General features: G+C 36.2%; 1 protein-coding gene across 1 annotated transcript in view; it reads left to right on the top strand.

Annotated features, from left to right (window-relative positions):
* Positions 1 to 25,578, top strand: part of DNAH12 (dynein axonemal heavy chain 12) — a gene marked incomplete at its 5' end in the record, with an annotated part of 113,007 nt that overhangs the window by 49,789 nt on the left and 37,640 nt on the right. The window contains 18 exons of the mRNA XM_083356625.1: positions 232 to 415; positions 1,234 to 1,374; positions 2,268 to 2,351; positions 2,441 to 2,629; positions 4,512 to 4,631; positions 4,894 to 5,082; positions 5,944 to 6,095; positions 8,215 to 8,353; positions 11,996 to 12,162; positions 14,203 to 14,458; positions 15,485 to 15,784; positions 18,027 to 18,205; positions 18,838 to 19,030; positions 19,767 to 19,928; positions 21,502 to 21,696; positions 22,649 to 22,782; positions 24,263 to 24,425; positions 24,793 to 24,873. Of these exons, the coding sequence (XP_083212751.1) occupies positions 232 to 415; positions 1,234 to 1,374; positions 2,268 to 2,351; positions 2,441 to 2,629; positions 4,512 to 4,631; positions 4,894 to 5,082; positions 5,944 to 6,095; positions 8,215 to 8,353; positions 11,996 to 12,162; positions 14,203 to 14,458; positions 15,485 to 15,784; positions 18,027 to 18,205; positions 18,838 to 19,030; positions 19,767 to 19,928; positions 21,502 to 21,696; positions 22,649 to 22,782; positions 24,263 to 24,425; positions 24,793 to 24,873 (3,028 nt within the window). The remainder of the gene's footprint in view (positions 1 to 231; positions 416 to 1,233; positions 1,375 to 2,267; positions 2,352 to 2,440; positions 2,630 to 4,511; positions 4,632 to 4,893; positions 5,083 to 5,943; positions 6,096 to 8,214; positions 8,354 to 11,995; positions 12,163 to 14,202; positions 14,459 to 15,484; positions 15,785 to 18,026; positions 18,206 to 18,837; positions 19,031 to 19,766; positions 19,929 to 21,501; positions 21,697 to 22,648; positions 22,783 to 24,262; positions 24,426 to 24,792; positions 24,874 to 25,578) is intronic.

The raw sequence follows: 25,578 nt of genomic DNA on the forward strand, positions 1-25,578 counted from the left end.
GATGTTCTGGAGGGACACTATTCTGCTTGAAAAATTCAGCTGGTTTTCCTTATTGTAACTTCGTAAAAACTCAGTGTGCTCCTGCTCTCTCATTCTTTCCTTTTCTATAATTCCATTTTCACTTTTATGGCAATAAATGGGTATAGATTTCTTCAGGATTAATTATGTGAATAATCCCTTTGCTTTTCTGGGCTGAAAAAAAATGCTGAAAAACAACTTTTATTTTACCAGGTTTATGCTTGTAGGAGAGCCTTTTTCTGGCAAGACCAAAGTTCTGCATGTATTAGCAGATACACTTTCCCTAATGAACCAGCATGGGTATGGAGAAGAAGAAAAGGTAATACACAGAACTGTCAATCCAAAAGCTATTACTATGGGACAACTCTTTGGACGATTTGATCCAGTATCTCATGAGGTAAACATTATACATTCCTTAAGGCTTAGATTACGAAAATGTATCTTATAGTTTTGATCAATCTAAATCTTCAGGTAGGGTAGCTTCATCAAATTGCTAATGTGTACTTGTATATTTTTGTGCACGTTTCAGAAAATGTTCCAAATACAAATTAAAGTGAAGAAGATCAATCCTTTTTTATTTGATTAGTTAAGGCTACCCATCTTATCAATTGTATAATTAAAATGTAACATAGCAAAACATAACTGTCCACACAAGGCAATAAGAATGACATATTTTTAGGCTTCACAAACACCCTAACCTAGCAGCACAGGCAGATATTAAGGGGCTGCCCGGACACTTGGAGAGCGGGAGTCATACATATCTCCATGGGAATGGTATTCTAGAGGGTGGAAGTGTTTTAATGAAATTTATCAAGTCACTGCACAATTGTCAGCAATCATGGAGAAAAATTCTTAACCTTAGTTTGATCATTTAATAGTATATGTAGTTTGCTGACTGTCAATTTAATATGGTATGTGTTTGAAACACGACTAGTTTATTTTATTTTATTTATTTAGTTACATTTATATACCGCCCTTTCCCTGAGGACTCAGGGCGGTTTACAGGGAATTAAAAAATCCAACATACAAAAGTTAAAAACCAAATTAAAAAATATTAAATTGACCCTGTATGCTTAAAAACCCCAATTAAAAATTTCTCCTCAGCCTGGGCCCGAGAGCTCAAAGAGCCAGGTCTTCATATATTCGCAAATCAGTGTACATGTTAGGTTATTATAAGCAATTAAAGTTTCCTTATGTCTCTCTTCTTCATTCTAGTGGACAGATGGCATAGTTGCCAATACTTTTCGAGAATTTGCTTTAACTGAAACACCTGACCGCAAATGGGTTGTTTTTGATGGTCCTATTGATACTCTTTGGATAGAAAGTATGAATACTGTGTTGGATGACAACAAAAAGGTAATGCTGTTAATTACATTGGATTGCTGGGTGGGGGTAGAGATTGCATTAGCTTCCAAATTATCTGCTTCTTCCAATTATTGTATACATATACTGTACTTAATTTTCAGTTAAACAGAATTTAGGAAGTTTATTTTTTCTATTATTTATGTTTTAATTATTCATATAATGTAAAAAGAAAAGTTCAATTATATTTCAGCAACAATCTTCATTGTGCCTATTTTGAAAAAAGACTTTGCAGTACAATATGTATTATAACTCACATTTTTAAAAATACGTTAAAGAAAAGGGGATGCATGATTAAAAAAATAAAAAAGGATTGAATACAAACAACTGCAGAAAAGGAAATGAAAACAATTAGTTCATGTGTTGAGCAAGAATGTAACAACCAAGTGTTTTGTAAAAGCTTTCTATTATAAACCCCAGGGTTTTTTTTCTCATAGAAAGCTCAGAACGGAGTTCCGGCACCTTTTTTGGATGGAACCTTGTAGGGTAGGCAAGGCAGGTTGTATAACATGTGTGAGTTCCGGCACCTTTTTGTTTTACAAAAAAAGTACTGATAAACCCTATCTTTTAAAAATACTCACGAAGCTTGTCCTTTAATAACATATTAAGATTTACCATTTCTACTAGTAAAAGCAACAGAACTGCTGTCATGGGCTGTATACAGCAAACCTGTCACATTATTGTATTCCTCCTCGGGACAAGTTTCAAGGCATGAAAAATCTTACAGAAACTATGGTGATTTTTATGTTTAGCTATGCTGAATGCATCTACTAGGTTGGCCTTAACTTGAGACACTTTCTTTCTCAACCCAAGGTTGGCAGAATCCTTTATAAAAGGATTGCACACATATAATTTAGATTTTTTTTGGTATCTGTTTTTGTTTGCAGCTATGTTTGATGAGTGGAGAAATTATTCAAATGTCACCTCAGATGAGCCTCATCTTTGAGGCTATGGATCTATCTCAGGCTTCAGTAAGTTAAAACCAAGTTAAAATAGTTTTCTGAATCTGAAATTGGTACCAGAATGAGATTCTAAAAATATATTTATTATTCTGCTGTAGCCAGCTACAGTCAGTCGATGCGGAATGATTTATTTAGAGCCTTTGCAGTTGGGATGGAAGCCACTTGTTACTTCATGGTTGAGCACACTTCCCGAACCCCTGAATGAAAAGGAATTCCAAGACTTGTTTGAAGACCTTTTTGATTGGTTAGTACCTCCTGCTTTGCGAGTTCGTCGGAAACAGTGCAAGGTAATTTGGCATTCTCTAGGAAAATGATTTAATCAGCCTATTTTTATTGACAGACTCGTATCTTGGTGAAGGCAGGTTTCTAGTTCAAAGATATGAATAAACTGCTTGAGTATAGGGAGAACTCATTTAGCAACCACAATAAGGACCAGTACCTTAGTATGTTGTTAAGCAAAGCAGTCATTAAGTGAAAACAAACTGCTCAATGACCTCAGTTTAGCTTTCCTTTCCTTTACAGACCTGCGAAGATCATAAATGCAAGGACTGATCATAAAGTTACTTTTTAATTACTATCATAACTTCAGTTACTAAACAAGGCAACTGCTAAATGAGGATTACTTATACTAAGACTGGTTTTTTGAATCTTGCTCCTAGTTCTGCCAGAACTCTCAAATCTTGTTTGCTATTATCCATAATAACTGCTGGAGATTATTTCTTGGGTTGGAAGGTTCTGGCCTTACTTACCTGTAGGGATGAGTTCAAATGATGTTGACTTCTGTTTTACCCTGTGTCTGCTAGGCTCTATCCATGCCCCCAACCCTCATTTTTTAAACATCTGCATGAAATTGCTGGAGGAAGTAGAGTAATCTAAAAATTGTAACTATCCAATTATATGGATAGTTCAACCTCTGTTCCATTATCTATTATGCAAATGTAACCTACATCGTCAAATTAAGCTGGGAAGGGATAATGTGTTGATATGAATAGAACCTTACAAATGAATGGATAGAAAACTCCCAAAGAATCAGTTACTCTGTAATCAGTTTGCATGCTACCTGTCAGAATCCATTTATATCACATTCATAAATGTATGTTTAAAACTTTATCCCCGCCCCCTGGATTCTGCCATCTCCCGAGGAAGGAGGAGCGGATGTGGATTCAGCCTGCCTTAGGTTATTTCAAAGGCCAAGGGAAACCTTTTGAACTGGGGGAACAAAGGGGAGGGTTAGGGAAGAAGGCATCTGTCCTGTGTCTCCATTTGAATCTGTAAAGGAAGAAGGCAATAACCGTAAAGATCCGAAGTTCCCTTTTTCCCACGAAAGGGATGACACGAAGTAAATGATGGGGGGCTGACCAAATGGGGTTGAGGGAAGGGGGGTTAAACCGGGAACTCTTTAAAAAGTTTCAATCTGCAAAACAATACCAGGTCCTGTCTTGTATTTCCACAACCAAACATGTCCTAGTAAAAAATCCTTTTGGACTAGAACTGACTCCAAGAGTTTTTGTTTTCCTAAGACTTGGATTGGGGTGGGTCCTGACACTACCCATGTCAACAAGTGAGTCCACATGGACAGCAAAATAAAAATAAAAATCACAATCAGCCATATAAAAATTAAAATTAGCAGCTGCTGAAGGTAAAAAATTAAGAGACACCAACCTAGACAGGAGACTCGTCTCTTCACACACTTGGGGCCTCAGGCCTTGGACACATAACCAGTTCTTTTGTGCCTGGTTACAAAGGCCATCAAGACTGTGGCCATTCTAATCTCCCCAGGCAAAATATTTCATAGGACAGGTGTTAGATCAGAAAAGGCATGTCTCCTGGTCTGACCAACCAGCATTTCATAGCTGTGGATAATTTTAATTTGTATGACTTAAGGTTTTCTGTACATTCACTATGATGCTCTGTTACAAAAAATAATAAAAGTTATTTGTTGAGTAAGTTTTACAAGTAATTAAGAGAGAAGCTACATGAAATAAAAACAATTATAAACTTTTAATAAAATATTATAATAATATCACTTGAATCATATCTGTAGCTGTTCAAATATGCACTCTTAAAACATAAAATATGGTCAAACCTAATAGTACAATAATTATGATAGAAATTTCTATATATGTTCTGCACAAGTACATGTATACTGTTACTCTTCTTCTCTTACAGGAGTTAGTTCCCACCAGCAATAGCAATAATGTGGTATCTCTCACACGGCTGTTGGAAATACTGTTGTGTCACAAAGCAAAAAAAGATCCAAGCAATAAAAATATCCATAAATGGGTTACGGTTGGTCTCATAATTTAATATATGTTTTAACCTTAAAAATTGGTTATAATTTTTTGTTAAATTTCACCCTTTGAGTTAATGTAAGAGAAAGTATAAAATATTGTGTTACTATAGATAAATAATGCGCACTTCAAATATTTTATCTGGAAATTTGCTATAACTGTAGCAAATGTATTGAAATTAGAATAATTATATTTAGTTACTAATTTCTCCATGAACATATTTTATGAAAATACAAATTATTTATTTATTCTTTTGGAAGGGTTGTTTTGCTTTTGCTATGATTTGGTCTATTGGAGCAACCTGTGATAGTGATGGTCGGATTATATTTGATAACTTTATGAGAGATATTGTCATAGGAAAGTTGGATGAACATCCAATACCAGCAGGCATAGGAAAATGGGAACATCCATTTGAAGAAAAAGGATTGGTATATGATTATATGTTTGAGGTATGGAATCTGCTTTAGACTAATTGATAATTATTTTAATTTGTTACATTTGTTCTCATATTTGCTCTATAAGAAAGAAACAAATCATCACTAATATTAGCTTTCATTAAACACTAGTATATGTCTCAGGATAATCTGTGCATATGATCAAGTGTTGAAAAATTCATGAAAGATGTAATACATTTTTTAAGTAATTGTCTTTAAGACAAACCTCTTTAATATTATCCCTTTCTGTACTAATAGAAGAAGAAATAGGTAAAATCTTCCTTCCCATCTAGCTTTTATAGGAAGTAGTAGTGAGAAGCTATTGATATGGGGGACATGGGGTGGAGGAATGTTTGAAAAAGTTTAGTTTGCAGTCAAGAAAATACGTTTCTTCATTTTTTCTAGAGCAGGGTTTCCCAAACTATGAGGCATGCCTACCTCTCTTGAGGAGGTACAGACAGAGTACAGGGAAAGTGTGAAGAATCTCTTTATTGTACATTGTTACAATAAATTTATCTTTCCCAAAGTTACATTATATTGCTTTTATTGTTTATGTTGATTTATATTTGTGTTTTTTAAGGGAAGTATTACGCTAAAATGAGTTGAGATGGCAAAAAGTTTAGGAATCCTTGTTCTAGACTAGAGAATAGGGTTTAGAGAAAATAAATGCTTTATCATTAGTATGACTTCTAATGGAAACACATGTATGGAAGGGCCCCCATTATTGGTATAGAAGCAGAAAATGTGCTTAAGTTACATAGTGTTTTATCCTTTAACATGTTTCATTGTTTTAACTTAATTGCTTTGATATTAAAAGAGATGCTGATACCTATAAAGTTCTAATGAACCAGAAATTATTTCTACATTTCTTCATAGTTAAAAGGAAAAGGCCGTTGGGCACATTGGAATGAAGCTGTTAAAAACATCAATTATAGTGATAAAAGTATTAAAGTTCAAGACATTATAGTTCCAACAATGGACACAGTCAGATATACCTATTTGATGGAATTGTGCATTAAATATGGAAAGTAAGAGCGTGTTTCTTTTAATTATACAAATGTTTCATTTTCCACATGAACTCTATGTAAAGCATCCAGAAATTGTTTTACAGTCTAATTAACAAAAAAGAATCTAGTGTTACTGTGTTTCTAATATTAAGTTCCACAAAATATTCTTTAAAACAATATGTTCTTGTGTACATCTGATTTAATGAGTATTAACTTTTATCTTAAATTTAAGATAAAAGTTAATACTCATTAAATCAGTTGCATACAAGAACATATTGTTTTAAAGAATATTTGTGGAGCTTAATATTAGAAACACAGTAATATTAGATGGTGTATTATTATTGTATCACAAAATATTTAGAATTGTAGAACTTTCTCTACGAAAGTAGAATGCTCAATTGCTTTAAAGGTCATTTAATTTCATTGTCCTTTCTAGCACCATTTCACTGCATACATATTTCAAGCCAATATGCAATAGGATGTATCTGCAAAGCAGGCCACCATAAAATAGAAGGAGAGGAAATTATGTGGAGAGGTGTTCCATTTTCACATTAGAACTTATTATGTTCTCAGAAAAATGCTGAAGTGAATTCAGTGTTAAATAGCTTTATAAAGAGGAACTCTGCTAGGCTTAAATGCATAGATTTATCTCAATAAACCCTGATAAGCTATAAAAGATTGGTTTCTATTAATTTACATAGGCTAATATATTGGACTGTTGATCCAATATGTTGGTCCACTGCTCTATGTAGAAGCTACTCAATTTCTATTTCTATTCCAATGGACACCACTGGACTTTGCCTTGTTTCTAATAACAGTAATAAAAAATTTGACTAAGTTTGACTGCTGTAATAGTAAAATACCTTAGTACAATAAGGTAGCTTACTTAGGAGCTGTGTAAATAGCAGTGTAAATATTAAAAGGTATAATAGTGGTGCCCTGGGCTATGAATAATATTCAAAAGTTCCTCATGATCAGAGGTTTTAAATCCAGTTCAGTTGTAGTTTTTGTCAAAGTTCCGACTAATGAAATCAAATAAATCACAACTCCGAGGCTTGAAGTTTCCTCAAAGAACATGTTTATTGGATACATAATATCGGCACGGTCAAAAGTGAAACCAACTCTAAAACCAACTCCCCTTAGAGTTTCAATGTAATTAAATCTAACAATTCCCTCCCCTCTGCTATGTGATTGATCATGCTGACTAATGAAAGCAATTGGCGGGCTCCATGAAACTTCTTCTGTCCATCTCCCAGCTCCTTTGGGAATGACCTTGGTTCCCATGGGACTGCTCTGTGTTTAGTCTAGCAATGCTGTTGTTTTCTTCCCTCCCCCATCCTGTGGCAACTCAGAACAACAAAGATGGCTTCAGCCAGGTTTGTTCCAGAAGTTGACAGTTTTATTTATTTATTTCATGTATTAATTTTTAAACTGCCTGATAGCCAAAACTCTCTGTGCAGTGCACAATATAACTCATTAAAATATATTCTCAGTTAAAACTCCATATGATAACATAAAATACATTGCAAAATAAAAACATTATATTAACTAGGCAATAGCATAGCAGCCATTTAAAACTAAGAATTACAATAAAGTTAAAATACAATTAAAAGTCAACCAAATGCTTGGGAAAACAGAAAGATCTTCACAAACGCTAATGATGCTAATGTTGTCAGTGGTGCCACTCAGGAGTGATGATTTTAAGTCCACAACAGATAGATGATGTTTGAAAGTAGCTCAGATGGACACCTTCCAAATCCACTGAAGTATAGGAAGGAGGAGATATAGCACAATCAAATGTGCAAGTCTGTTATTATAGCCAGTCTCAATAAATATAGTTTAAATCTTCCTGTGGAGTTGACTCCTAGTGGTCTAGTCCATTCAGTGAGACTGACATCAATCTTGCACATATGATTGCCTGAATTTTCTGCTTAAGATATTGGACTTCTACATGCATTTCAATTGTATTTATTTTTTTTATTTCTCTATGATTCCATCAATAACTAAAATTATAAAGCAAGTCATATGATTCTCAAGCAATAAAAAAATTGTCAGAATCAATTGCTGTTGTTTAATAGTACTAACTATCTAGTTTAGCCTACTCATGAAAACCTAATGTCTGTCTGAATTTCTTACCAAGGGCTCTGCTTTTTGTGGGACCTACTGGTACTGGGAAGTCTGTATACGTAAAAGACAAGCTAATGCACCACTTACAAAAGGATCTCTACTTCCCATTCTTCCTTAACTTTTCAGCTCGAACCAGTGCCAATCAAACCCAGGTTAGTGAGATAGTTCTCTTTGGGGAATTTGGAATCTTTTATTACAATTTGAATTTTTTAAAATTTATTTTTGCTGGAACCCTACTTTGTTTTAGACCTGCAGTTTACATTTAGATTTATTTGACATGAATGTTCATTTACTTCTATTATTTACATAGGTAAATGATATAATTAACAATAAAACCAATGGTGGGATTCAGCCGGTTCACACCACTTCTCCAGAACCGGTAGCTAATCTTTTGTTGCCCAGGCCCAGAATGGACTTCCGGAAGCGGCATCCACACAGAGAACCTGTTGTTCACATATTTGAATCCCACCACTGAATAAAACATATTTAAGCATAGACAATCTTGTAGGGACATTGATGTGACCTCTCTCACATCAATATTGTTGTGGGCAAAAATAGGAGAATGGTTCAAGAACTCCTATGTAAAAATGTGTGTGTATATATCTCTATATCTCTATAAAAATACATATTTTTGTTCAAAAATTAAGTGGATTTTATTTAAGATTCACAATCAGCTGTTTTACTTACCCACAAACCTTTTATAAACCATTTATAAATCATTTTAAAATTACAAGTTAGATTAACATTTGTCTGCATCTGCATTTTGTGTGCTAGAAATGTGTCATACTGCAATATACTCTGCAGCATAATGTGGCTTGCATCTCTGTTTAGTTTTACATACTTTCAATCATCTGGGTCAATATCTGATTAAATCAGGAAGGATATTGCCACAGATGCATCCCTGTTAGAGGTGAATTGATACGTTTGTCAGCATATGTTTGCTGTAAGTGGCTATCTGCATTTATTATGGATGCATGTGGAGAAAGCTATTTGAGACTCATTATGTGGATGAGTTCTTTTAATTTTCTTCATAATAATTATACAAGATATCCCTTTTATCTTTAGAGTAGAAAAATTGAAACTTCTCTTAGGATCAGAGGATGCTGAAACAAATGATTGATTCTTCATGAAGTTTCAAAAATAACAATAATGCATACGTTTGAGTTTTATAATGTTCCTACTAGTACCACAGGTTTTTTTTATTTCATTCATCTCATAAATAGTTACTTTTAGGAGTATACAGAATAATAGAGCTGCCTGTATATCACCTTTCAGTCCCATCTGTTGATATGAATGCATATGACCTGCTTGGCTTGTTCACATTTCTGTTTTTCTTAGCTCCACTAGCTAGACCAGACCAGGAAATCAACTTTGTAGAAAGACTAAGACTACTTTATTCAGTTTGATTATTTATTTATTTTATTTATTTTATTAAATTTATATATCGCCCTATTCCCGAAGGACTCAGGGCGGTGTACAGGGAAGATTAAAACAAACATACAAAAATTAAAATCAGATTAAAACAATTAATTAAATAAAGTCCCCAAAATTTAAAACTAAAGCCTAATAAAAAATTAAAACCCCTCAGCCTGGGCCAGACAGCTCAAAGAGCCAAGTTTTCAGGTCCCTGCGGAATGAGCGAAGGTCAGGGGCAGTCCAAAGTTCCATGGGGAGATGGTTCCATAGGGCCGGCGCACCCACAGAGAACGCTCTTTCCCTGGGAATAACCTGCCGGCATTCCCTAACCGGTGGTATCCTGAGAAGGTCCTCCCTGTGGGAGCGCACGGGACGAAGGGAGCTTGATGCTGGCAGCAGGTGTTCCCTCAGATAACCCGGACCCAAGCCATTTAGGGCTTTATAGATCATCACCAGCACCTTGAATCTCACCCGAAGGGCAACCGGAAGCCAATGCAGCTCGCGGAGTAGAGGTGTTACATGGGAGTATCAGGAAGCCCCGATCACAACTCACGCGGCCGCATTTTGCACCCGTTGAAGCCTCCAAGTGGTCCTCAAGGGCAGCCCCATGTAGAGAGCATTGCAGTAGTCTAAACGGGAGGTCACGAGCGCGTGAGTGACTGTGTGTAGGGCATCTCGGTCCAGATAGGGTCGCAACTGGCACACCAGGTGAACTTGGGCAAAAGCCCCCCTGGTCACGGCTCCTATATGATCTTCAAAATTGAGTCGTGAATCCAGGAGGATGCCCAAGTTGCGAGCCCTATCAACGGGGGGTAACACCTCACCCCCCATCGTTAAAGATGGAATAGTCTGGGTAACCCGAGATGCCGGTATGCACAGCCACTCAGTCTTGGCAGGATTGAGACGAAGCCTGTTTCTCCCCATCCAGACCCGCACCGCCTCCAGGCAACGGGACATCACGGCGAGGGCATCACTGGGTTGGTTCGGGGTGGAGAAGAAAAGTTGGGTATCATCAGCATACTCCCCAAACGAGAGGCCTCGGGGTGGACCTCTGCCCTCCCGTCAACACCGACTGCGAGCGGCCTAGGAGATAGGAGGAGAACCACTGCAAAACAGTGCCTCCCACTCCCAACCCCCTGAGACACCGCAGTAGGATACCATGGTCGATGGTATTGAAAGCCGCTGAGAGATCTACTAGGACTAGGACAGAGGAACAACCCCTGTCCCGAGCCCGCCAGAGATCATTCACCAGCGCGACCAGTGCCGTCTCCGTGATGTGCCCGGGCCTGAAACCCGATTGGTACTGGTCCAGATAATCAGCTTCATCCAGGAACAGAGGAAGCTGATGCGCCACCACATTCTCAACAACCTTCACCAAAAAGCGAAGGTTGGAGACCGGACAATAGTTATTTAAAACAGCCGGGTCCAGGGCAGGCTTCTTGAGGAGGGGTCTCACCACTGCCTCCTTCAGGGCGGTGGGGAAGATACCCTCCTTCAAGGAAGCAGTTATTACTGCCTGGAACCAGCCTCGTGTCTCCTCCCGAGCCGCATAAACCAGCCAGGAGGGGCACGGGTCCAACAAACAGGTGGTGGAGCTCAGCCTCCTCCTCATCCTGTCCACATCATCAGGGGAAACAGGATCGAACTCAATCCAGATAACACGCTCAAGACCGTCCGATTCCTCCACGTCAGACTCTGCCCAGTCAGAGTCCAAACTGGTCCGAATCTGAGCGATTTTATCCGTCAGATGATGACTAAACTCCTCGGCCCACCCCTGTAAGGGATCCTCCCTCACTTCCCTCACTTATCATAATAGAATCTTGCAAAACTGATTTTACTTATTTCTTATACTTCAGTAAATTAGGGAGGTTTCCACCTAAGTCACTTCTGAATATTATCTTATTGTTCTGGACGTAAAAATATTTCAGCTCCTTTTGCCCCTGGTAATGGTTCCTGCATATTTCTGTCAAGGTCACGTTCCTTACTTTCTACAGTTTTTGTGCTACTGTGATGACAGTTCTGAAATTGGTTCCGCTACAAATTTCTGATTTAGAATTCTTTGAACAAGATCTTCAGTAATAAACGCTTTATCATTTGTTGCATTTCTTGAAGCTTCTGTTTCCAGTTTGCTTAGATTCCACATTTTGCAGCTGTAGATCATCAGCATGGTGATAAATGTGACCTCTCGCATTGGTGTTGTCCAGAGGGTTGGTTTTATGCAGTTAAAGTTGAGCCGTGTCACTCACTGTTTGTTCTTTTTGTGCATTGTAACGTGAGGCATATATTAACCTTTATTTTAAAAAAGAATGCAATAATTTGATGTGTTATTTCTCATAAGTTATTTTTAGTGAATGGAAACTTGTTCTTTTTTATTGTAGAATATTATCATGGCCAGGTTGGACAAAAGGCGGAAAGGAATATATGGGCCACCTGTGGGAAAGAAGTGTGTAATCTTTGTAGATGATATGAATATGCCTGCACTGGAGCAATATGGAGCTCAGCCTCCAGTTGAACTTTTAAGACAGTTTTTTGATCATGGAAACTGGTAACTTTTTTTATTTTGTATAATAAGTAAATATTTGAATGTTGTTAGACTATCAATGATACAAAACATCTGTCTGTTTCAGATGTGAGAATATACCACTGTGTTGTTTTTTTTTGCCTTTTTGGAGAGGAACTGCTTCAATATAAACTAAACTTTTTCTCTTCTGTAGCTGTAATATAAACTAGTTTGCCCTTCATACTCAACCTGAGGGGTCCTTCTTCAGAGCAAGATATTTTGAAGCAGGTAGACGTGAATAATTTTTGTGCCATAGCAGCACAAACCCTCCAGGATTACATCCATAATTCTTCACTTTTTTTAAAAAAGGACATATCATTTAACCATTTGGTGACTCTGGAGAGCAACACTAGACATTTTCCTGAAGCAAACACTGGCCCAGTAATGGGATCCTTAGACCATTGAAGGATCCTCCATGTAATGCAAGTTATTCTAGAGCAATGATGGCAAACCTTTTAGTCACTGAGTACCCCAAAACCACCCTACCCGCCCCCACTCTTCCCCCGGCTCCGCCTGCTCGCAGGGCCGCCTACTGCCTCCATGGCCCGCCGCAGATCATACCAGGTGGCCCTGCAGCACCATAGTGGCCACACCCTCTGCCCGTGCCCCACAGCATCATCTGTGTGTGACGGGGCACAAGGGTGGAGTCTTGTCCCTGCTGCCCAGCTCCCATGTCCTTAGCTGCACTGCTCTGCACAGACTGCTCCCGGAGGTGACTCTCCTCCAGGGGGGCTGCTGGAGGAGGTGGAGCTGGGGCAAAAGCATACATGCCCACAGAGGGGGCTCTGCGTGCCGCCTCTGGCATGCATGCCATAGGTTCTCCACCACTGCTTTAGAGAGTTATAACATTATTTTTTGTCACAGTGAGTTGTTGAGTTGCCAGCTACTCTAGAGAAGTAGATGTCTTCCCACCCCCCCAATGCTATTCTGGAGATACAACCAGTAACCAGTACGATTCTCCTGAGCAGCCAACATGCTCAGTGTCTTGTTTCTTCCTCATTAAAATGCATGACCATAACTGGTAGATTCAGCAGTTTAAATCTGAGAGCCAGAAGTCACTGCTGTAGCTAGCCAGAGAAGCATCCTGTTAGTCTTCCTGGTTGGAGATAAAAAGAAAAACCACAAAACTCTGCCCTGTCCAGTCCATAATCTGAAAAAGTCAGTCATTTCCTCCCACATATTTAATTCTAAGGTGGATTTTTTAGAAGATAATTTTAGATATGTATATATTATTAAAGGGACACGGTAGCTCAGTGGGTTAGGATGCTGAGCCTGACGATCAGAAGGTCGGCAGTTTGGCGGGTCGAATCCCGAGTGCCGCGTAACAGACTGAGCGCCTGTTACTCGTCCCAGCTTCTGCCAGCCTAGCAGTTCGAAAGCACGTAAAAAATGCAAGTAGAAAAATAGGGACCACTACAGTGAGAAGGTAACAGCGTTCCGTGTGCCTTTGGTGTCTAGTCTTGCTGGCCACATGACCACGGAGATGTCCTCGGACAAACGCTGGCTCTTCGGCTTTGAAACGGAGATGAGCATCAGCCCCTATAGTCGGAAACGACTAGCACGCATGTGCGGGGGAACCTTTACCTTTATATTATTAAAAGGAAGCTGCATTTCTCATAAAGTTTTAATGAATAATGTAGATTAAGTGTACATTTATAAATATATATCCTTAAATATCCATATACAATAAAGCTTTATTTTCTTAGTGAGTGTTTTATTACTCATAATAGTATATGATAGTGCAAGTGTGACTCCATATGGAATCCCCTTTCATGTGATCATTTCTGCAGTATGAAGAAATTGTGGTATTGTACCAAATTTTGTCCTGTTGCCAATAGAATTCCTTTTCCATTGGAACAGATTTGGAGGTTTGCAGGATGATGTAAAGATGAGAATTGGAAAGAGAAACTCTTGCTGCACAGTTAATATATAAATACTATATATTAGCTAGTTGAATATTAAAGTATTTTTATGCTATTGCATAAATCACTGTGGTTGTCTGAATATCACATATTTGTTTTAAAGGTATGATTTAAAAGACACAAATAAAATAACACTAGTTGATATTCAGTTGATGGCTGCCATGGGTCCACCAGGTGGTGGAAGAAATCCTGTAACACCTCGTTTCCTGAGACATTTCAATATTTGCACCATTAATTCCTTCAGTGATGAAACAATGGTCCGGATTTTTTCTACTGTTGTTTCTCTCTATCTCAGAGTAAATGAATTTATTCCAGAATATTTCACAATTGGAAACCAGATTGTCAGTGGCACTATGGAGGTACGTCATATTCTCTGCTTAGTTATTTGTGTTAAAATGTAAACTAAGAGATTTTCAAGATGACTCAAATAGTCTCATGAGTGTATCATTTGGGGGAAAAGTGCAACTAATTTTTCTAACGGGCAAATATTTTCTGAAATAGTATTGAGGAAAGTGTGTGCAAGGGATTGATGAGAGAAATTATGAAATGAGCATTGTATTATTGCAATGTAATCACTGCCTCTTTTGTATGTCCAGGACTGGTTCAAAATACAGTGGCATGGGGAATAATGGGAATGTCTTGCTATGCCCATGTATCTTTGCTGCTTCACTAGCGGAACAGATTAACAGTTGGCTTCTGGTTGCAATTAAAAGTGCTGCTTATCACCTTTAATGGCATAAGGTTCAGATATTTGAGAGAGCATCCGTCTCCAAATCTTTTGGCCATCTAGTAGAGTTGGTATGCTCTGATCCCTTCTGTTAAATGTCATCTTGCAGGAATGAGGAAGCATGCCTTCTCTGCTATGGCATCTGTCCTCTGGAAGAGCAGCCCCCAGAGATACATACAACTCCCATCCTTCAAACAGAGCCAGTTTCTTGTTTAATGAAAAGAAGGAATAGGGATGACATGATAGCAGTGTTCCGATATCTCAGGGGTTGCCACAAACAAGAGGGAGTCAAGCTATTCTCCAAAGCACCTGAAGGCAAGACAAGAAGCAACAGATGGAAAGTAATCAAGGAGAGAAGCAACCCAGAACTAAGAAGAAATTTCCTGACAGTTAGAACAATTAGTCAGTGGAACAACCTGCCTCCAACAATGGAAGTTTTTAAGAAGAGATTGGACAATCATTTGTCTGAAATAGTGTAGCGTTTCCTACTTGAGCAGGAGGTTGGACTAGAAGACCTCCAAGGTCCCTTCCAACTCTGTTATGGATTTGGGCAACCTTGAAATCCAATACAGATGTAAATACATACATGTTTAGTGATCTAAGTTTATGAAGTTCATAATTCTAAACGCCTATGCTTTTTTTCTTTCCAATAATTAAGGTATATAAGAAAGCCATGGCAAACCTATTGCCAACACCAGCCAAATCCCATTATACGTTCAATTTGCGTGATTTTTCACGAGTTATCCTAGGCTGCTTGCTTATTAAGAAGGATTCAGTTGTCAACAAGCATACAATGATTCGTCTCTTTGTACATGAAGTATTTCGAGTGTTTTATGACCGGCTTGTGGATGATGCTGATAGGGCTTGGCTGTTCAAACTCATAAAAGAAATTGTGAAAGAACATTTCAAAGAAGCATTTGAGGCAGTATTTTCACACCTGAGACAAGGAAATGCACCTGTAAGTATTCACAGTACTTATTACAAAAATATCTCTTATTCATTCCTGCCTGGCCAGCTTCACTAGAACTAGAACAAAATCTTACAACTGTATGTCATTCCATATGGCAAAGCAAGATGTTTATTTGCTGGATGTTGATTTCAGAATAGCCATATTTTCTTTACTTGCCTTTAAAAAAAACAAAACGGAAAAAACAAGGATATTTGAAGACATTGTAGCCCATGACTCCTGATACATCTTCTGGCTCTTTTGAGAGGTTACATAATATGACTGTTAGGATATATTGCAGTGGCTATGCCATTTGAGTGAGTTATGGTTGGGAAGATATCTAATTGAGATATCTGGGTGGCGATATTCTCTGAAATAAAAAGGAAGTTCAAGAGAGACCCACATGATTTCTTGCTGCATGACAGTTTCAAAAGCTCTCATTTTTTTTACAGCAAAAGTTTGAAACGGTAACATTGTCTATTTGAAAGAGAGGGAAAAATCTGACATTTAAAAAAAATACTCCATGGTTTGCTGCCTTTGGAGGAATATTTTCACTTCATTTTTTTCTCTTCATGTTTTTTTAAAACATCTCTGAAGCTAAACATGCACATAAAGAATAGAAAAAGTTATCAGGGACAGAAGGGAAAGAGTGACTTCTGTCTCTTTCCCACATTATTTTTGGCACTAAAAATAGAACCTCTTTGGGAAGACAGAGAGAAGCAACAGCTCATGAACCTGCTTTAGCAGGACCCCTCAAATATATATACTGTAGCCATTAGCCTCAACTGCCCTGAAGGAAAGATCCTTGGAGGAAAGCCCACAATGATCATCCAAGAGACCAGCTTCTACTGCAGTCTTGTTGCCACAGTGCTACCAAGTGTATGTAGCTGGATCCTAGGCATTCCTATTCTATTGTTGAAATATTATTTATTTTATCTTATTCAAAATTATTGATATTGCCAATTAGGTATGATTTGTATTTTGGAAGTAAGAAATGGTACATTAGACAGTTTATAGGATTGCACGATTTGTGCTGAACTGATTAATAATCTGGGTGTCTACTTAGAGTCATAGCTCCTGTTTAAAGAGCAGGTGGTAACTGTGGCCAGAAGGACCTTCATACAACTCCATCTTGTATGCTAAGTTACAACCATTTCTGGATTAGGAGGTACTTTTCATGGTAATTCATGCCTTCATCATGTCTTGATTCAACAATTGCAATGCATGGAGGTGCCCTTGAAGTTCATTTAAAATATATATGTGATCTAAAATACTGTATATCAATGTAAGATATTGGTGTTGCTTATTTTGATGAAGTAGTACACTAGTGCAACACCTGAAATAGTTATCAGTTGGCTTCTGGGTGCAATTCAAGTTGATGCTTGTCAACTTGAAAATTCTGCCTGGTTCAGGACCAGTGTATCTATCAAACCGTGTATTCCCATTAGAATATAACAATCTGATAAGATATGGAAGCTCTGAGATATCCATTAAACCAGAGGTCCCCAACCTTTTGGCACCAGGGACCAGTTCCGTGGAGAGAGGTTTTTCCGCGGACCGAAGGGGCATGGTTTTGTGTGCTGCCTGCATCCCACGGATGGGGCTTTGCTTGTATGTGTGGACCGGTTGCTGGCATGCCACGGACCAATACTGGTCCACAGACTGTGGGTTGGGGACCCCTGCATTAAACATTATGGGAATATCTTATTTTGTTATCTAGGGTCAGAATTAACTTGGACTTAAGGACACTATTCCTAAATAGGTCTACAACTGATAAACATTTTCTATGAGCTCCTGCCCTTCTGATCCCTCAGAATTAGATTCACATTAACAAGTTTTGCCAGAGAGCTTGGACTAGATAGGTTGATTCCATGTGACAAATACAGTTCTACAGATACGTAGAAATTAAGCCATATAGGACTTAAATCAAGATTTTAGACCTGAATCAAGATAGTGATTGTAAAATTAGCATAGCAAAGGGTTATTATACTAACACTCAGTAATGCTTAGTACCGTTTTGAGTAGCAATTGTATTTTCTGATTTAATTGTTGTAATCTGAATATTTCTTGCATTGCATTCCATGATTTTTATAATGTATTTGAGGCTTTGAGGCTTAAAATGACACATTCAAATCTTTATCACTAACCTTTTATTACATTTGTCAGTACAAGTATTATAACCTAATTTCTATGTTCTTAATTGCACATAATGGTGTTAAAATAGACTGAATGTCATTTTTTTTCCCACCAATAGATAAGTGAAGAAGATATGAGAAATCTCCTGTTTGGAGACTACATGAATCCTGACCTTGAAGGAGATGAAAGAATTTATTATGAAATTCCAAATATACAAATGTTCAATGATGTTGTGGATCTATGTTTGGATGAATATAATCAAACTCATAAAACAAGAATGAATCTAGTAATTTTTAGGTGCAATAGCTTTGTACATTACTTTTGCCAACAATTATTCACAGAATACTTTTAGTCTTACGTAGTTTATTTCTATTTAGAAAAATACAAAGTATAATTTTACTCAGGAACTTGTCCAGTCCAAGTCTGGTAGCAGTAGTTAAGTACCTTATATAGAACTTCTTAATCATACTGACTTTTTTTCCCAAAGTCAACAAATTGTATTTTTTATAAACTGTATAGATTTTGGAAATAAATTAGACAAATTTTACGAGTCACAATCAAAACATTTAAATAGTGTTATTCCCTTAACATGAGCATCAGGTTTTTCCCCCCAAGTCCTCATTGTTTCTTTAATTTTCCAGAATTTTCAATTTAAGTAAAAGATAAGGAATGATATGTTTCAGTATATAGAATGAGAAATAATTCTTTATAAATATTTAGCCAAACTTGTCTATTTTTTCTTAATGTTCGGCTTCAGAATCTGAGGTTTCCCATTTGTAAAAGTATATTAAATTTATATTACAGCTTATACCACTGTTTTTACATTTTCCACTTCAAAATGATGGAAAATATTGTTAATTTCCATCTTTATATGAAAATGATTTGATTTTAATTGTTGCTTGCTGAAATTGATATTTTTCGAATCAAAGGTATGTACTGGAACATTTATCTCGTATATGCCGTGTGCTCAAGCAATCTGGAGGTAATGCTTTACTTGTTGGAATGGGAGGAAGTGGACGACAATCCCTGACCCGATTGGCTACATCCATGGCAAAAATGAATATTTTCCAACCTGAAATTTCCAAGAGCTATGGAATGAATGAGTGGAGGGAAGACCTAAAGGTAAAAACATATACAATTAAAATTATATTGCTCAAAGTCTTCTTAATAGTTTTAGAAAGATCTGAAGGACCAGGCTTGGGCCCAGTGATTCTGGAAAAAAATCTATTTTGTGGTGGCTAAGAGTTGATATCACCTTGGTAGAACATAATTAATTAACTGGTTTTTTAGAATTATGCTCTTACAACCACCCTGGAATAAGTTATACAACCAGATGTGATGCAGGATTTTACCTGTTAAACTTATATAGTTTAAAAGGTCAGTCAGCAATGAAATTTTCTGTATGCTGGAATACTGTACTTATTCCATGAGGTATTTGAGTTGGTGCTTTGTACTCTGGCAGTGAAAGATTTGGGGGAGGGGAATTTGAAATGAGTAATACATGAATTATCCTAATCTGATAGATAATGATATTATACATATAATACATATACAAACACACAAAATTTATATATATAAATTTATTTAATTTTTAAAAGAATAAAAAATACAGATTTTAGAAATAAAAAGTAAAAAACTAATAAATGAAAGAAGTTCAAAGAAAGAACTAGGGAGAGGAGAGTCTTCATAACAGCAGTTATAACTACTGTGAGGTTCTTGGTGTTCTCTGAGCTTGGATGTTTTCTTGCAGACATTTTGTTATCTAAATAGGTAACAGTGTTGATGGTCATGGTAGTTCCTTAATGGGGTTGTTGTCTCTATTGCACTGAATGCTTAATAATGTTTGTGTTACTTCTAGAACCTTCTGAGGAGCGCAGGTATGAAGGGCTTGAAAACTGTGTTTTTGATCACAGACACACAAATCAAAGAAGAAGGATTTTTAGAAGATGTTGACAGTGTGCTTAATACAGGAGAAGTACCCAATCTTTTTGCAGCTGATGAGAAACAGGAAGTTATGGAGGTATTCCCATATATTATTTTTCTCATATATTATAATTACTTATTAGAATTATTTTTTAAAAAATATTAAGATTAGAATTTAAAATATTACCGTATCATGCATGGCCACAACTAAGACTGTGGTTTAATTCTGCTTTATTTAAAAGGGAAATAACTTGTAATTTGCTTAACCTCAGTTGAACCATGCCCCTAGTTGATAAATTAAAACCTCTCTGTATATTATACTTTATAGTTAATAATGCACCACTAATAGACTAATAGGAGGCCTTGTAACGGTAATGCAAGCTCTTATCACTTTTTGGGTTTCCCACTGCAAATGTACTTCATATAGGACTGTTATTAGAGACTACCTGAAACCTACTGTTGCTGAAGAATGACGTGCTCCCTATCTAATGGCAAGTGAGAACCAGCATAACTATGTACAGCATTGGTTTTGCAATTGCTTTGTTGGCTTCAAAACGCTTCTGGGGACAGTTCAAAGTTCAAATACATGGTCCTTTATGGATTGGCACTCAGATATCTTCAGGATTGCCTCCTTCAGACAGAACCAATCTCTCAGATATGCTGTTCCAGATTTGGGATGCTGAAATTATCCCACATATATGAAGTTGGGGATGAGGAAGCAGAAGAAAATGTTTTTTGATTTTGACTCCATCTCTTGAAAATGATCTCCCCCAAGACATTTGAATGTCAGTCTTACTGATGGTTACTTGAATGTAGTTAGGATAAAACTTACTTTCATATATATATATATTTAGATTGCTAACAAAGAATTAAATTAATTAACAAGCATTTAACATATATATATATATATATATATATATATATATATATATATATATATATATATATATATATATATATGTGTGTGTGTGTGTGTGTGTGTGTGTGTGTGTGTGTGTGTATGTGTATGTGTATGTGTACGTATATGTCTTCTGCCAACCTAGCAGTTCGAAAGCATATAAAAATGCAAGTAGAAAAATAGGGACCACTATGGTGGGAAGGTAACAGCGTTCCGTGCGCCTTTGGCGTCTAGTCATGCCGGCCACATGACCACGGAGATGTCCTCGGACAAGCGCTGGCTCTTCGACTTTGAAACGGAGATGAGCACCGGCCCCTAGAGTCAGAAACGACTAGCACGCATGTGCGGGGGAACCTTTACCTTTACCTTTACCTTATATGTATATGTATATGTATATGTATATATATAATTAATAAAAAGCAAAAAAAGGAAATAGGACAAGTGTCTTAAAATAAAATGCAATTTAAATAAATCTTATCACTAGCTTCAATTGAAAAATATTAATATTTTAGATTTTTATAGTCCATTGCAGTTATTGAAATTAGGGGATTTATTTACCATCCAGAATCACTGAAAGTTGGGCAGCATATACATTTAATAAATTATTATTATTATTTGCATATTTATCAGTTTAGTTAGCATCATTTTCTCAATCAGACATATTTTTACAAGTTAATTTCTTTTGATGAATACATTACAGTTCTTATTAGTGGTCAGATTGCTTTCTAAAAGTAGACTTTGGAACTGGGTACTTCTGTGCTTTATTTTCTAGGGAGTTCGTGCTGTAGCCCAGTCAGGCCATAAGCATGAAGAGCTTGGTCCATTGGCCTTATTTGCTTTCTTTGTGAACCGTTGCAAAGACAATCTCCATGTTGTAGTAGCTTTCAGTCCAATTGGAGATGCTTTTCGCAATCGACTGAGACAATTTCCATCTCTCATCAACTGTTGTACTATTGACTGGTTCCAGGTTTGTAGAAATACTTAAGAGTGATGTCAGTATATTTACCAGCTGATAAAAACTTGCTTTTTACTCTCTTTGATGTTGATAATGTTTTTCTTACATTTTATGAATGTTAAAAAGATTCTGTCTTACAGAGAATAATCCAACTTTGAATTATTAGTAACTGTTAGCAGTCACTGGGACTGGATGCTTGTATACTACATAGATTTTTTAAAAAGTCTCTTAAAGCATCTCAGTGCCATTAAAATATATATTCTTTTATACTATTGAATGATATAGTGGAATTCCACTATAAGCTACATATTCTAGGATTATATATATTTTTACTCCAATATGATCATAGTGGAGAATGGTTCTTGCTTGACCTATTGTGTTGTGTATAGTGATGTATACTGTAAAACAATACCTTATTGTTTTACATTGTCTATGTAGTGAATAGAGTGGATTAATCACTTCTCTTTCATTTACTGTCATTCATTATATTCTGTGTAGAATATGGTATGGGGGGATCCACTTCTGATCTATCTACTAATACAAACATGGTTAGAGAACTTAACATATTGGTATCAGCATGGAGATATTTTATGGGATCCAAAAAATCCCTGGATGTGGTCTTTTGGTGCCTGAGGTAGATTGTTAATAAATAATACAAAGGAATATTTATAGTAAAATAAATAAAATAAAATGAATCTGTAAGAGGAAAATTCATCTGTTGACTAAAAAAAATTAAATGGTTTTCCCCCACTATTTCTCAAGATGGTCATTATATTGATTAAGACCTTATGTGAAATGCAAGGAAAGGGAATATCTTTGGAATGAGGTAATGTGAATCCTTTTCCAATTTCTTTGCTCATGTGCAATTGACAAATTTCATGGCAAACTGTTAGTGGAATGGAGTAGCAAATACAATGTATAATAAGACACATTATAAAAAAACATTATATCCTTATGCTTACAGCCATGGCCTGAAGATGCTCTTGAGCGTGTGGCTATTAAATTCTTGGAAAAGCTTGAGCTCACAGAAAATGAACGTCAAGAAGTGGTTCCCATTTGTAAACATTTCCATACATCTGTGTTATCACTTTCTGAAAGGTTAGCTTTCTATATAGGTTTATGCTCCTAATATAAATGCATAAGAAAGAATTCCAGCATATAAAACAATATTGCTAACCCCCCCTAATATTTAATAAATAGATTAAAACATATTCTCAGAAATAAAGCTGTAATGTCATTTTCTACTTGCTTTGAATTATTTTATTGTACAGTATGTATAATACTTTATCAAAGTAAATAAGTTGCAATAAATAAACTTATCTCCACACATAGCTATTACAGATAACAACAATTATTGAATGGGATTATCTATCGATCTATCGATCTATCGATCTATTGATCTATGCAGGGCTTTTTTTGTCATAGAACGCTCAGAACGGAGTTCCGGCACCTTTTTTGGGTGGAACCTTGTAGGGTAGGCAAGGCGGGTTGTATGACGTGTGTGTTCCAGCACCTTTTTCTTTGACAAAAAAAGCACTGTATATATGTTACAAGTTGGGAGGAGGGATCATTTGAAATTTCCCTGGCCTCTACAGGAAAATCCTTCTAAGAGTGTCCAGTAAAAGATAATTTACAACAGGCTACTATAGGACATCGTACTTTTCCAGCTGGGAAGCCCTTGACTCTTCTATCCAGAACTTCTTCATTCACCTTGGCTCTAGGTCTAGGAGAATAGTGTTTTGAATCTTCTTGGTTAAAGCCTAGAACCATAGAATTTAACAAACCATGTGCCAGCACAGAAATGCAAGAGGCAAATGCAAGAGGCATTGCCATGGGGAAGATGTTATTGAAAAATTCTCTTAGAAAATGAGTGAAAATTAATCTCTCGATATAAAAGGCAATACTGTATATTGGGGAAAGAGAAATACTCAATGTGTGTGTGTGTGAGAGAAAGGAGGCAATGATCCCCTTTGCAAAATTCCAAATAAAATCAATATAATAAGGTTAGATTACATACTGTTTATGTATTACTTTCTTAAATAAACTGGCTTAGGCTCTAGCTTTCACTGCAAAGGGATGGTTAAAGCAAGAACATCTCTTCTTGGATTTTTGTTCTTTTATTGCCTCTTCTTCTCAGCATTTACCAGATTTTCAGAATGTGGGGGGATAAGTGAAAGTGAGCCTCTTTGAGGATACTGATTAAATAAAAAGAATGCCTGTTTTTGATATTTGGCTCTAACCAGAAAATCTGAAACTATTGGAGGCTATCCTACTTTCATAATGCACTTTGAAGGAAGTATATAGGAATAGTCTGGTTTTAGCCATTATATAAATAGGATTATATGGAAGCAAAAGCTGAATTATACCTGTTCAAGCCTTTCAAAGTCGATTTATCAAATGCTTTAGGGGGTCACTAGTTTTATTACAATAGCCATTCCAATTATAATTTCCTAATTTAAATGTCTTTCTTATTCTGCTACATACACATAGGGAAAGGAACAAGCATATATATTATCAAGAAAAATAGATCTTTTTCTTTGAATCCTTGTTAATTAATGCATTATTTTTATTGATGCAGATTTTTGAACGAGTTGGGACGACATAACTATGTTACACCTACTTCCTACCTTGAACTTATTGGTTCCTTCCAACTTCTTTTGACACAGAATCGTGATACTATCATGAAGGCAAAAAAAAGATATACTAATGGATTAGACAAATTAGCTTTTGCTGAATCTCAGGTGAATCAATAATAAAAGTACACTTTTGTCTTGTGAAAGTAGCTTCATAATTTCAAAACCCCACTATCTTAGCTTTTCTTTTATTTTAATTGCGTTGTTTCTAGTGCTATTTGTTTTAAATAAGAAGTTACTAACTACTTGCATTTATTTCAAGAAATAAAACCACATTTGCATATGATTTGATTTGTATGGCAGCCTAGAAATTCCTAGCATGTTTACCCATAAATAAATATCATTGGTTCAGAGGATCTTCTCCAAAATCAATGAGTTTAAGATTGTAATCCCAATAGTACATAATAAATGTTTTATTTCTTCTTTCTAGTTTGTGAATATTAAACCAATCATGTGCAACTACTATTGGTTTCAGGTTGGTGAAATGAAGAAAGAACTTGTGAATTTGCAACCTAAATTGGAGCAAGCAAAAGTGGATAATGCAGCCATGATGAAGGTAAAATTTCTGATGCTCAGGATAATGTGGTTATTGTAGTATAGAACCAAATGATCATACTAATTATAATATTTTAATAATATGGTGATTTTATAGCTTTGTGTTAGAAAATTTGTATTTTTATGACTTTTAGGCTAAACTATTCATACTGAAATGTTGGTAAATGTTCATCATTCTAATATTTTGTGGGGGTCAATCACAAAAATAAAGATTTTGTTGTGCTGTGTTGTGCTATACATGGCAAGCTAGTGATATACCGTAAATGATAGTGGTTAGCTTACATTAGTGTTAAATAAAAGTCAGATGGCAAATTACAACCTCTAATGCTTCAGATTGCTTTCAAAACTATTAAGAATTATAGTAATTATTAATTAATAAATAATGTCTTGGTTTTTCTCCTCTGAGATTTTTGTAATATTAGCGGTCCCAATTGCCATGACAACTTGACATTGTCAAATACTTGACAATGGTGATTTTTCCCTAGTGGAATCTGTCTTTTAAAACTATTTTTAAATCATACTTACACGCAAACACAAATATGTACAAACACACAGAGAACATAATTAGCTTGTCCCAGTCAAAATTGGATTAAGGGTAACCCTCAATTTAAAACTGAAATTTAATCCAGAACTATAAATCATAAATAATATGTAAAACGATCATATGATTGGACTTATTTTTTTTACTTATTTGTAGCGAGTGTTA

The sequence above is a fragment of the Vipera ursinii genome, assembly GCF_947247035.1.
Source record: "Vipera ursinii genome assembly, chromosome: 2".
In the NCBI taxonomy this organism is placed as follows: Eukaryota; Metazoa; Chordata; class Lepidosauria; order Squamata; family Viperidae; genus Vipera; species Vipera ursinii.